This window comes from Vipera ursinii (genome assembly GCF_947247035.1).
Source record: "Vipera ursinii genome assembly, chromosome: Z".
NCBI lineage: Eukaryota > Metazoa > Chordata > Lepidosauria > Squamata > Viperidae > Vipera > Vipera ursinii.
The window spans coordinates 108,658,014-108,672,488 of record NC_139517.1 but is presented as its reverse complement, the minus strand read 5'-3'; the positions used below and the strand labels follow the sequence as shown (position 1 = coordinate 108,672,488).

Here is a 14,475-nt window from a genome sequence, read left to right as displayed (position 1 = left end):
CTAGGATGTGATTGGTTGTGGAAATACAAGACAGGATCTGGCATTGTGTTACATTTTGATACTATATAAAGGATTCCCGTTTCAACATACCCCCCTCAACCCCATCTGGTCAGACTCACATCAATTAAAGGTGTCAAACCCTTTCGTGGGAAAGGGGAATCTTTATTGCTAATTGCCTTCTTCCTTTCAGTTTCAGATGGGGATACAAACCAGATCTCTTCTTCCTTCCTTCCCCTTCTTTTTTGTACTAAGATCAAAGGGGTTTGCCTGGTCTTTGGAATGCAGTCTCCGGCCAGGCTGAATAAACATCTTCACCTCTCCCCCCACCCCCGGAGAATGGCAGAATCCAGGGACGCACAATATTTTAAACATACATTTATGAATGTGATATAGATTCTGACACACTGAAGATTTTGCAAAACATAAAGAGTAAGGAACACTAGGATTATTACCCTGTCTGAAGAATTCTTTATTAAGATCATCAACAAGTTAAATATATTTAAGGTACTGTTAACAAATATGTACAGAGCCATAAGGTAATGCTTAACATATCCCATCACCTATAGGTTGGAAAAAAAGATGATCTACCTTTAGAATATAATGTAATGTACTGGGGAAGAGATTGAAAATAAAAACCCCAACTGAAACCAATATATTCTTACATATAAAAATAAATTACAGCCAATAACCATTTCCTATTAATATTTAAACAATAATATAAATCATATTTTTACTTTGCAACCATTTTTACTCTACAACCATGAGTTCTAGAAATCTACAATACCTGAATTGCATTAAATTGCTTTGTGAGACCTGAAGAGAAATTTCATGCAGGCAAATATTGATATTCCTACACCAAAGACTATTCAAAAATAGTCTGCTGTTAATTCTTCATGGAAGAGTTGTTTTGCTTATTTCAATAAAGCAAAGCTCAGAACTGATAAAGGGCAAACCTAGTGAGGAAACTGCAGTTAAATGTAAATATTTACATATTTCTCTGGAGGAATGAAATGTAAATGAAATGCAAGTGTATTATATTAACTTTGTAAAGATCAATGTCAAATAATATAATTTAGTAACATTTCAAAGATTTTAATGAACAAACATTCTGTCTACTGGATCACAATAAGCCTCTAGGATTATTATTTTTTTGGATTAGCACTATTTGGTTAGCATTATTAATTAACTTCAAATGCTTTTGCAAGAAAAAATTTAGAAACTAGTATTCAACAGTAAATCACTATATATCATTCCTTTATTACTAATATTCAGAAGTATGTCATTGTATCTAAAATGGCATCCTCTATATAAAAGACAATGCAACTCAAAAGTTTACAGAGATCAAAACCTGTGGTTTAACATCATTTAGGACAGTTCCTCAATCTTTCCGGCTTTGCCGACCGGTGGGGAGAGCAAGAGGGCGTGTATGCATGCAGCTCCATTTGCATTGGTGGTGGCCATGCGCGCCAGCCACGCACGCAAATGGTTGCTTGCAGGCATGTGCTTACCCACTGCTCATCAAATGGGAGTGTGCATGCGTGCATGCTCACCAACTACTTCTGCGGCCTAGTTCCAAACAGCTCAATGGTAATGGGCCGTGGCCCAGGGTTGGGGACTCCTGATTTTGGACACTTCTGCACAACCATAGGTTTGGCTAACCACCCTCCTTAAGCATCCTTGTGAGGCTTCATAAAGGCTTCATTATGTTTGCTTCTTTGGTCTGATTGAGGATGAGAAAGAAGGGCAGAAAGGGTATCCAGCAAGCTAGGGATGGAATGCAAAACCTGATATTGCATCTCCCACCTACCCCTCTTCCATTATTTTAATGTTACCGTATTTTCCGGCGTATAAGATGACTTTTTAACCCATGAAAATCTTCTCAAAAGTTGGGGGGTCGTCTTATACGCCGGGTCGTCTTATACGCGGGGAAAAAAAATCCGTCGAGCGTCCCCGTTCTTGCAAAGCCAGGCCGCCCCGCGCAACCGAGCTATCTCCGGTGCGGCTCCAGGACACGGCTCCAGGGCCGGTGGGGCCAGTCAGGCCTTCGCCTCCTCTGCGACGGACAGGGAGGGCAGGGCATGTAAGTATTTTCCGGCGTAAAAGACGAAAAACCTTGAAATTCTTCTTAAAAGTCGGGGGTCGTCTTATACGCCGGGTAGTCTTATACGCCGGAAAATACGGTACATTTGCTTCCATTGTAAAGACAAAATAACCTTAGTGATTTTGAAGAGAGAGCAAGAAACCCATTCCTTCTCCAAAAGGTGGGTGATGGTGATAGGCTCTCTTAAGTCTTGGATTGAGAAGGGATGATGTGATCCAAAAGGCTGGAGGTGGGAGTTCTTGTCTATAAAAAATCACTTATCCTACAGCTCCAGAGAGTTCACTGCAAAGCTATCTAGAGTAACAGGCCAAAATTAATCCACTTAGCTTGCAGAAAGCCTATATCACTTGGACAAAAAAATAATAGAATTGGGAGGAATATTGGAGGTCACCTAGTCCAACACCCTGCTCAAGCAGGAGACCCTATACCATTTCAGACAAATGGCTGTCCAGTTTCTTCTTAAAAGCTTTCAGTGATTGAGCACCCATAATTTTCAAAGACAAGCCATTCCACCTGTTAACTGTTCTTACTGTTAAGAAATTTCTTCTTAGTTCTAGGTTGCTTTTCTGCTTGATTAATTTCCATCCATTGTTTCTCATCTTGCCTTTTGCTGCTTTGGAAAATAGGTTGACTCCCTCTTCTTTCTGGCAGCCCCCTCAAATATTGAAACATTGCTATCATATCATCTCTAGTGCTTCTTTTCACTAGATTAGACAAACCCAATTCTTTCAACCTTTCTTTGTATGCTTCCAGCCTCCTAATCATCTTTGCTGCTCTTTTCTGCACTCTTTTCAGAGTCTGTCCATCTTTTTTATAATATGGTGACTAAAACTGGATATAGTATCCCAAGTGCGGTCTTACCAAGGCATTATAAAGCAATATTAACCTGATCTTGATTCTATCCCTGTTAATGCACCCTAGGAATACATTAGCTTTTTTGGAGGCTGCAGCACACTGCTGGCTCATATTTAAGTTACTGTCCACTAGGATACCAAAATCCTTCTTGTTGTGTACTGGGTTCGTTGCGCAGGAATGAAGACGAGGTGAGGGAGTTTAGCAAAGAACATGGTTTATTGCTTGCAGGATCTGAACTAGAGAGCTGGGCTGCAGATGCAGCAATTTATACCCTGGCCCCTAGGTGGCGACCAATAGGTTTGAAGCAACCTATTGCCACGTAGGGGCAACCAATAGCAGCGCTGGAGATGGGTTGTCTGAGGTGCTGGGAGCCGTTACCTAGCTCCCAGCTTAAACAGCCTACCAGCTGTTACCACGTGATGTTACAAGCAAGCCCAATACATTACACCCCTCCCCCCTTAGAACGAACAACATTATAGCAACACAGAAAGTGATTACAGTAATACAATTTACAAAGACTTAACCCCGGTGTGAATAGGTTCCACTTAGCAGCATAATACAATACTTAACAACATTATAGCTCCATTGTTCAATACAATCTTGTAGGTCAGCAGTTAACACAAGTACACACAACATTATAGCTTTATTGTTTCAGCACATAATCTTGCAAATAAGCAGGAGGTTTGTGTGCCCTTGGGGAACACCTGGGGAACCCAGGCGCTTCCTTGCCTACCAGCTTGCCCGCTGGGCTGGGTAGGCCAGTGTCTCTCAGTTCAATTGATTCAGGCTGGCTTGGGTTTCTCTGGCTGGCCTTTCCAGGTTGGCCCAACCCAGAGTCCGTTTGTTGAGCAGAGTTAGCACAGTGGCTATAAAAGGCTGGTTGGCTTTCTCCGTCAGGGGACCCATGTTGCACTTCCAAACTCCCCTCCTCCACGGCCAACTCCTCGTTGCTTGGGCTATGTGAGCCTTCAGCGTCTATGCATGGGCCAGCTTGGTTGCCGGTTTGTGGGCCTTGGTAAGGACTAATGACATAATCCTCGCTTAGTGGCCGTTCAGAAAACGCTTCCTGAGTTGGTCGATGTGGCGTCTGACAACTTGCCCGCCCTCCAGCCCCACTTTGTAAGAGAGGGGGCCTGACGTTTTAGTAATTTTTTCTGGTACCCACAGATTCCCATGCCCATAGTTCCTGGCCCACACTGCATCACCCATTTGCAGCCGCCTCAGGGGCTTTGGACGCGAAGTTTCTGCTGCCACCCTATCTGGATGTAACCTATCCAGTTTCATGATCAGCCGCCTCCCACAGCGCAGCTCTGCTGGGCTTTTCCCTGTAGCCGTGCAGGGCATGGAATGCTGGCAAAGTTAAAAAATCTGCCAATCTGTGATGCCAGTCCCAAGTCACTATTCGCTTCAGTGACTCTTTTGTGGTCCGGACCATCGGTTCAGCTTGACCTTTAGAAGAAGGGTGAAACAGAGCCAACATTGCGTGCCTGATGAGGTTTGCTCTCAGGTATGCCTGAAATTCTGCTGCTGTAAATTGGGCTCCATTGTCAGATACTATGACGTCTGGCAGCCCATATGTGGCAAAGAGTTTCCTAAGCACCTGGATGGTCCTAGCAGTAGTCATGCTAGCAACTGGAATTACCTCAAGCCATTTAGAGTGGCTGTCGACCACTATAAGGAAGAGCTGTCACTGAAAGGGCCCAGCGAAGTCTATGTGAATTCTAGACCAGGGAGTGTGAGTCTCCTCCCACCTGTGAATTGGAGCGTGTGGCATTTCAGGCCTTGATTGCTGGCATGTGTAACATCCATGCATCTGGGCTTCAATGGCCTTGTCTAAACCTGGCCACCATAAGTAGCTTCTAGCTAAAGCTTTCATATGGGCAATACCCGGATGACCTTCCTGCAGTGATTGCAAAACCCTGTCTATTAGTGAGGTGAGGACTATGACCCTGTTCCCCCATAGGATGCAACCCTTGTGAGCTGATAGCTTGTGTCTTCTAGTAAAATAACTCTGAAACTCAGGGCCTGGGCTTTTATCCAGCCACCCTGTGTGCACCCAAGAAAGCACTCTACTTAGTGTCTTATCAGCTGTTGTTTCTGTAGCTATGTCCCCAGCATGGAGGGGAAACTCTGGCAAATCCTGAATGGATAATATGCAGGCCGCTGGGACCGGATCTGGTTCAAACTGTGGCAGTGGAAGCCTACTCAGGCCGTCTGCATGGCCCTTTTCTTTGCCAGGTTTGTGAATCAGCTTAAACGTGTACGCTGATAAAAAAAAATAGACCATCTCAGCATTCTAGGGGATAATATATGGGGTGTCTGTTTGTCTGTGGTGAATAACCCCAGTAGCAGTTTGTGGTCTGTGAAGACCGTGAAGTCCCTGCCATATAAGTAGTCGTGGAATTTTTAACTCCAGCTACCATCGCCAATGCCTCTTTGTCAATTTGAGCATAGTTACGGTCAGCAGAGGACAGCATCCTCGAATAAAATGCAATGGGAACCTGGGTTCCATCTTTGTCTAAGTGACTCAAGACTGCTCCCACCCCGTATGGGGATGCGTCACATGCTAAACAGACTGGTTTAGACTCCCTGAAATGAGTGTTAGTGGAACTGACCGACAGAAGTGCCTTCAGGTCCTGAAAACTTTTTTCATGAATGCTGGTCCACTTCCAAGAAGCTTTTTTATGTAAGAGCCTGTGAAGTGGCTCTGCCACTGCGGCCTTGTTCGGGAGGAATGCGTGGTAGAAGTTGAGGAGGCCCAAGAGTGCTTGCAGCTCTCCTTTTGTTTTAGGGCTAGGTGCCATCTGAATGGCCTTTACTTTGGACTCAGCTGGGGGAATGCCATTGGCATCAATGTGAAAACCCAAAAATTCAGTCGAGGGAACCCCAATTCTGCATTTGCTCTTTTTTAGTTTGAGGCCTGCTTTACACAGCCTCTGCAGGACGGCTCTGAGCCTCCTTGCTAGCACTTCTGTGGATTCTCCGGCAATAAACACATTGTCAAAATAGGGGCAAACCCCTGGGATGCCTTTGAGTGTGCGTTCCATGATTCCCTGAAAAATGCCCGGGGCTACACTGACCCCAAATTGCAAGCACTTTACTCTGAAAGCCCCCGTGGGTCACAATTGTCTGTGCTGCAGCCGTGGCCTCATCAACAGGTAGTTGCTTATAGGCCTGCGCCAAATCTAATTTTGCAAAAGTGGTGCCACCCTGCAAAGATGCCAGGATGTGGCTCACCACTGGGACTGGGTATGTGTGCTGTTTAAGGGCCCGGTTAATTGTACATTTGTAGTCTGTGCATATTCTGACTTCCCTGTTGGCTTTAAGTGGTGTTACAATAGGAGTTTCCCACTCCCCACCATCTACTGGTTGCAACACGCCCTGTTCCACAAGCTTGTCTAGTTTCATGTCAATTTTGTGCTTGAGGGCAAAGGGGACCCTGCGAGGCTTAATCCTGACCCTGAACCACGTTTGGGTCTAATTTAAATGCTATTGGCGGGCCCATGTAAGTTCCTAGGGCTGAATCAAATACATCTGCAAAGTCCTCGCAAACTGACTCTAGACTCGCGACTTGTGTACGGTTGATACCAGTTACTTGGATGCCTAGTGCATCAAACCAATCGAGCCCAATCAGGCTCATTCTCTGGCCGGCTACTTCAACAACACCCAGGTGCCCTGAAAACCCTTTAAATTTAATGGCCAAGGTGGCTTCACCCTTGATTACAACTTTTGCATTCTGGAAATCTGTTAAAAGTATGTCAGAAGGCCTCAGCTTGGCCCATCTCTTACTGCGACTGCACACGGCATTAAATGTGTCCAGAGAAATAATGGAAACGGCGGAGCCTGTATCCAGCTCCATCTTACAGGGGACCCCTTGCAGCTCCCCCTGGAGTCTATACTTAGGTTTAAGTGGGCGTCGGGCCCCGGTACGGCAGACACTTCTTCAGCTTGAGCAAAACCCCACACTGAACAGCACCAGGGCCCCGGTACCTCTCCTGGTCGGATCTTCCAATTGGCGATTCAATGGCCAGTCCCTCTGGCGACCTCTGCAAACGGATGCGATGCGGCCGGTTTTCCCGCAGGCCTGGCACATGGCTGTCTGGAACCTGCAGTCCGAGTGTTGGTGGCAGCTGCCACAACCTGGACATCTAGGCAAGAGATCTGCCTTGTAAGAAGTCTCTGGCTGCTTGCTACTGCAGAGCTGTTGTTCGGGTTGTCAGTGCAACTTGTTGACCTTGGCGTCTTCTTCGGAGTCCTCGGCGAGTTTTGTGTCCTCGTGCTGGATGGCTTCTTTGCGTAGCGTTGTTCTGGTGGGCCAGATCGTTCGGATGGCTCCACCAGCTGCTTTGTCCGCCATGACTTCGTTCTGGGCATCGGTGAACGACAGGACTTCTCTTGCAAAAAGTTTCTGCTGCAGCTCTCTGTTGTGGAGGCTGCAGACGAGCTGGTCTCGAAGTCGCTCTCTGACGTCTGAAAATCAACACAGGTGTGCGGCCTGCCTCAAGGCTGCAATGTACTCAGATGCAGTCTCTCCCGGTTGCTGTATTCGTTGTTCGAAGTCGTAGCGCCATGCGATCACTGACATCTTCAGTTGGAATTGTTCTCCGAGCTTCTTCTTCAGTTTGGCTTAGGAGACGGATTCCAATGGCATGGGTGCGAACAGGTTTTCGGCCAGATCGAACGTTGCTGGGTTGCACACACAGAGCAGTGTGGCGGCCTTTAGTCCGTCCTCTGCAACCTGGTTCGCCTGAAGGTAGTTCTCTAACTGGGACAGGTACGAGGGCCATCCTTCTGGTTTCTTGATGTCGAACTCTTGCAGCCTTCCGACCTTGGGCATTCTGCTGGTCTTCACGGCTGGCTTCTACTTCTTCCAATCCTGCCTCTCTGTTGCTCAAGGACTGGTCCTCTGAGCGCGTGGTCGCTAGCGTGGCTTGCTAGCTGACTGTAGTGGGGGGGAATTGCTTTCCCGTCAGGCATGCGCTGCCTCTCCCCTAGTGACTTTCAGCTCTGATGGAGAAGCAGGATCTCACCCTCGTTGCCAGTGTTGTGTACTGGGTTCGTTGCACAGGAATGAAGACTAGGCAAGTGAGTTCAGCAAAGAACATGGTTTAGTGCTTGCAGAATCTGAACTAGAGAGCTGGGCTGCAAATGCAGCAATTTATACCCTGGCCCCTAGGCGGCAGCCAATAGGTTTGAAGCAACCCATTGGGCAACCAATAGCAGCACTGGAGATGGGTTGTCTGAGGTGCTAGGAGCCGTTAGCTAGCTTCCAGCTCAAACAGCCTACCAGCCGTTACCACGTGGTGTTACAAGCAAACCCAATACATTACAGTTCTCACAGTTACTGCTGTTAAGCCTACTTTCACCCAATCTTACTTTTCCCTTCATTAAATTTTAATTAATAGGGGCCAGTGTTCAAATCTGTTGAGATCCATCTGGATCTTGTGCCTATCTTGTGGGTTGTTGGCTATTCCTGCCAGCTTGGTATCATTTCCAAATGGGATGAGGTCCCCTTCTATTTCCTCATTTAAATTGTTCATGGAATGGGGTACCCGACTGCTTACTTCATGGGGTACCCGACTGCTTACTTCCCTCCATATAGGTATAGTTGTTAAGGACCACATTTTGAGTGTGGTTTGTTACCAGTTACAAATCAATCTAGTGATGATGCTGTCTGTCCCAGTTTTCTAGCTTACCAAGAAGTAGGTGGAGGTCTATTTGACAAATACTCTGTCTGCAGCATTTTGTTGGTCCACTAATTTAATCACTTTGTCAAAGAATGAAATAAGATTTGTTTGGCATGATCTGTTTTTGACGAACCCACGTTGATTTCAGGTAATAACCTTATTTGTCTCTAAATGTTCACAGATCTGCTGCTTGATTATCTTTTCCAGAATATTCCCAGGTACTGATTTCAGGCTGACTGGTCTTTAGTTTCTTGGATCTTTTTTTTCTTTTTTGAAGATGGGAACCACATCAACTCTTTTCCGGTCCTCTGGTAGTTTCCCGGTGCTCCAGGTTCTTTGGATAGGGTTCAATGGTTCCAAAATTATGTCTGCCAGCTTCTTCAGAACTCTGGAATATAATCCATTAGGACCTGTTGATTTGAATCTGTCTAGATTCTCTTACCATTTTCTTGTCTATTTTAATTTGTCTGTTTTTGGTAGGGTGGCTATTTTTTCTTTTTGCATGAACAGATGAAAAGAAAGAATTAAGCAGCTGTGCTTTCTCCCTGTTGCCCATCACTTCCTTAGCCATTTTCTCCTTGTTTTTTATATGTTGAAAGAAAGATTTTAAATTATTTTTGACATTTGTTGCAATATTAGTTCTTTCTGAGCCTTAGCTTTCCTGACTTCATTTTGCAGAGTCAGGCTATATGTTGGTATTCTGCCTTAATACGTGTCCCTCTTTCCATTTTTTTTATACTTATCCTTTTTGTCTTTCAGGTTATCAGAGAGTTTTTTGTGCAACTATACTTTTTATATATTTTTAAGTGGTAGACTAGGCTTTTATAATAATATTTTTTAGAGTTTCCCAAGCTTCTTGAGTTGTTTTCCCCTTTCAGATTTCCATCCATGGAATCCTTCCTAAGCTCTCTCTGGTTTGTTGAAATGAGCTCTTTTAAAGTCTAAGACACTAGCTTGATTTTGTTCTATTGCTTGTGTCTGCATTTTATTGAATTCCAATATAATGTGGTCGCTCCCCCCCAAAAAAAAATTCCTGCAACTTCAATGCCTTCTATCATTTCATCTCTGTTAGTAAGAATTAAGTCCAGTATAGCGGACCCTCTAGTTCCCTCCTCCACCTTTTGGATGATTTAAGTTGTCAGCTAGGCTTGTAAGAAACCTGTTTGATCTCCCAGTTGATGCAGAGTTTGCTTCCCAGTTGATGTCAGGGTAGTTAAAGTCCCCATTATTATTGTGGTGTGTTTCTACATACATTAATTAACTGGCTAGCAAAAAGTTCGTCTATTTCTTCTGCTTGGTTGGTTGGCCTGGACACATATGGCAATGTCATTCTTTTTTCCTTTTTATTTTGTTCCAACACAGTGCCATATTTACAAGGCTTGTGGTTGGAAAGGGCTTTATAATCCAATATTTGTCACTGTCACTGTACAGAGAACAAGAGAAGGAAACACGGGGTGTATGTGGAAGGTCAGGGGTGATGTAGACAAATTTTTCTGTTCTTTGTGTAAGAGCCAGACAAGTTCATGGAGATGAAAGCTAGTAATCAATTTCTGCTGTACAGAAAATGAGAACAAAGTTATGTTCCTAATCTGAAAAAAAGGCAGGAACAAGTTATTTTCCCAGTCCTGCCACCACTAGGTACAGAAATGCTTGCCAAAAATACAACTTCAATAGTACAAAAACAATAAGCATTTAATATAGCAACCTGAAGTTATGTTTTCACAACCAAAGAATTACTCATTCCAGAAGGCTCTGGGAGACTTTTTGGTGTGACTTGAATCCTTAACCCTCTGAATGACCCTAAATTGATGCCTTATTCATAATTCCACTCAAAACTGTAAATAAATCTAGACTGCATCAAACTGTACTTTTTCGCCTATCGTTCTTCTTTCTTTCTTTTGACCAACAAAAAAATTATTGCACACTATTTGAGATCCTGAGATAGCAAAGATATTGCCCTAATATGGATTTTGGAATAAATGACCTCTTTACCTGTCAAGTCTTCCCAGTATTGGATTTCCAAAGAAACATAGAATAGTTTAATTTTTGTTTATTTATTTGCTTATTGCCATGGCTCCCCCTGTAGCTACTCACAGTCCCTTCAGTTTAAAAAAAAGGAAATTCCTGCAAACAGGTGAATTTTAACAAAACAAAGTAACAGCATTCATGGTGATCAAATTACTATTGGAGATTTATAGATGTCACAACAAAATTAGAAGAAGCAATAAAGAAAGTTACAAAACCTAGAACTAAAGGAGGCTATTTATAAAACTTAAGGTTTCACAGAAAGCTAAGGCTTATGGGATTCTATACCCATATGATTGTTCCACATGCATGAGGCATCTATGCAATAAGATAAGAAAACAAGGATATATTTTTCTAATCCTTTTAATCTGCCATTCAATACTATTAGCTCCATGTTCATAGTCTATGTTCCTATGGCCGTGTGCCCATGTAAAGTTTGACCACACCTCTTCAAAATTTATGGTCTATAATTTTTAAGGAGGATCTAATTACCGGTAAATAGATTACAGACTAATCCTATTAATTATATGGTCAATTATTTAGCTTTCATCCTTTTCTTGCCCATTTCTTTGTGCTGGCCCACCTATTTTGAGAAACCCTCAGCATGTTATTCAAAGATCATGTGCAGCCATAAGCCCCCAAAATAGAGTATACGCCTGCATAACTGATGTGGGCTGCATCTCCCCATTCATGCATTTTAGAACCCACATGAACTATACAGTAGAGTCCTAGTCAAGTGTCCAGGTACAGATGCTATGGGATATAAACTATTGACTCTTGTGAATACTACTATTTATTATGACTAGGTTATGTACACCAGATATTTCTCTGCTTCATAGCGCAATTCAGTTGCAGCTTGGGTGCAGAAAACCTTGTCCCTATTTGCTACAAATCACTGCTATTTTTGTTATTATTTCTTTTTGTAATTATTTCATTATTTTGTGTAAAAACATATTCTGTGTGAAAGCATTCTTCTATCAGACGAAAGAACTGGACCTTTCCGAGTGAAATTCCATTAGTAGATTCATATATTGTAATGCTAATTCATAAGATGCTTGGTCTGAGATTGTTAACAAGTTTAAATTTGTTATTCACTTCAAAGAAACTTACATGAACAGGATCCAAGATCTTGAGTCCCTTGTTTTTTCTTTTTGAACTCCTTGAAAACATGCTTTATGTTCCTTTGCCAATTGTTTTAATTATCTGCCAAGTATTTGAAGGAAAGCTGTCAAGTACAATGTGTCTGGTATCTCTTAAGGCCGGCATCTTAAACAATGAATCCTGAAAATAAAATGAACACGTTAGTACTGAGATACCATAAACAACAGCGTAGCCTTTTTAAAGATTTTTATCCTTTTTTATATACAGTTCAAGGCATAAACAGTATTCATTCTTATTCCTCTTTTCCCCACAAGAACCCCAAAGACTGGCTCAGTGTCACCCAGCTGTTTTTATGTTTAAAGTGGGACTAAAACTCCTGTTTCCTAGGCCAGCATCTTAACCGCTGCACCAAATTGGCTTTCATAGCTGGGCAAAGTTGGGTTCAGGATTTAGTGACCATGATCTCTAACCAAACCTCAGGAACCAGAAGCCAGCTCAGTCAAAGACCAAATAAGCCTACACACTTGGCTATAAAGACAGAAGGCCAGTCAGTCCTCGCTTACTTTGTCTATGATTTGCATAGCAGATCACTTGGTCTCTGAAGATGCCATTTCCAGTTGCTGGTGAAAACCATGAAATCTGTTCCCTAGTCATTAAACCCTGAAACCCCAAACTGTCCATTCCATTAACAAATTTGCATTCTGCTTGATAATCTTTCTTTCATTTCTTTGCCTTCCTTTTTATAACTGGGATGCCCTCAATCATGAAATATGATTTCTATTTCTTCTTAATTGGTTGTCATGAAGTCTGATCCCCAACAACTATACATATAAGCACCTATTATTGTGTATTGTACCTGGCAATGATCTATAGCTCTTCAAAAGACATCACAACGATCTATTTGATCCCACCCATCTGTCATCTTTGTATTTCCGTCAACTTTGAAAACATAAGTTCTTTCTTGATCATCTTCCTGTATCATGTGATAAATTATATGAGCTTCTGCTTACTCAGTGCCTATTTCATTTTTAAAATTTGTAAATGGCAAAAACATAGTACCTTAATATCTTTCTTAGCTTTCCCCAGATTTAACACCCCACAGATGTATGGATTATAGTTCCCAACGTCAGCCAAGCCATCCTATAGAATGCTGACAATATTAGGAATTACAGTTTGCACATCTGGATGGCATCAACATTGGGGATATCTGATCCAGCCAATACTTCAGTCCACTATTCTTTACAAAAATCAATGTCAAGAATTCTAACATCATAGAATTGGTTTTTCTTCTGATAACAATGTAAGGAGAGAAAAAATAATTGTAGCTGACTGAAGATACTTGGGCATATTTATAGTTTAAAAAATAAAATGTTCATCAACTTTTTTAAAAAAAACTCCTAAAGGAATAATGTTTTCCTGCAAATAACTATAATTTTGTTAATCGGCAAGATAGTGTCAAGGTAGCATTGTTCCACATAGTAGTTTAGCAATCTTCAGTTCAGTTCAGCTCATTAAGTGGTTTGGGGAACATGGCTATAATAAGAACATGCAAATCATGTGAAATGTTCTAAAAAGGGGGCTATGGATGCCAAAGAATTCGTTCAGGGAAAGTAAGTAACCTGACAAAAACAAAACTTTGCATCTCGCTTTACTTTCATGGTACAATCCATGAAAGAGGGGTGGGTGGGGAACTCACTCCCATTTGGCATTATTTTAATTAAACAAGTCCAGAATCCAGATGTGTTTTAAGTGGTAGAGGAGATAGCTCATTCTTGGCTAGAAAAACTGCAAAAAAGTAACTTTTGGATATAAATAGAATATCCAAAATATAAAATAGATCATAGGTGCATTTAAGGACCGAATATTTATATGCAAGTGGAAGACATCTGCAATTCAGGAATGAATCCAGTTCCTTTTCATCTTAATGGTAGGCAACTAAAAAAATAGATATAATCATTTTTAACTGCACATCAGATCAGTGTTATAAAGAGCAAACTGGATTCAAACATTTTAGCACATTTTAATTGTTTTTATTGCAAGTGAATATTAACATCTGCTAGTGACAGACTCCAAAAACAAGTCAATCACTGGTCAGTGATGTGTTTCCAGTTCAAATAGTATTGCAAACTGTATAAAGGAAAAAGAAGATAAAGTGATTAAATTATGAAGTTTTTATCATTGATCTATTAAAATCAGCCTTTTAAAAGTTACAGCCTATTCAGAATTTCAAATCCCAGATTAAAAAGATATTCTGCTCCAGAGGTCCCCAACCTTTGGGGCACCAGGGACCATTTATGTGGAGAGATTTTTCTGCGGACCAGAGGGGACATGATTTTGTGTGGTGCCTGCATCCCATGGATACGGCTTTGCTTGTTTGTGCGGACCAGTTGCTGGCATGCCGCAGCCTGGTACTGGTCAATGGATAGGGGGTTGGGGACCCCTGTTCTACTCAACCAACCCTTTACAAACTTCCATCAATCTTGACTTCAATGTAAGATTTGCTGTCAATATTAAATATTTGCTTCATATCCCACTGATCTCTTTCTGTCAATCTCTCCAAATCAGTTCAGGGTTAAGTATGCTCAATTTAAATTATGTCCTATTTACTGCATGATTGCAAGTTATGGTTACACATCATTCACTTTACTAGGGAACAGGTATCATCCAGCAAGATTTTCGGAACAAATCTGCACCAGATACTTGCTG

At 42.3% G+C, this 14,475-nt stretch overlaps 1 protein-coding gene across 1 annotated transcript in view; it reads right to left on the bottom strand.

Moving 5' to 3' along the window:
- The window catches only part of MYO3A (myosin IIIA), a gene marked incomplete at both ends in the record, with an annotated part of 141,405 nt that extends 129,471 nt beyond the window's left edge, over positions 1-11,934 (bottom strand). Inside the window, one exon of the mRNA XM_083379040.1 lies at positions 11,845-11,934. Within this exon, the coding sequence (XP_083235166.1) occupies positions 11,845-11,934 (90 nt within the window). The remainder of the gene's footprint in view (positions 1-11,844) is intronic.
- Between the last annotated feature and the right edge of the window lie 2,541 nt (positions 11,935-14,475).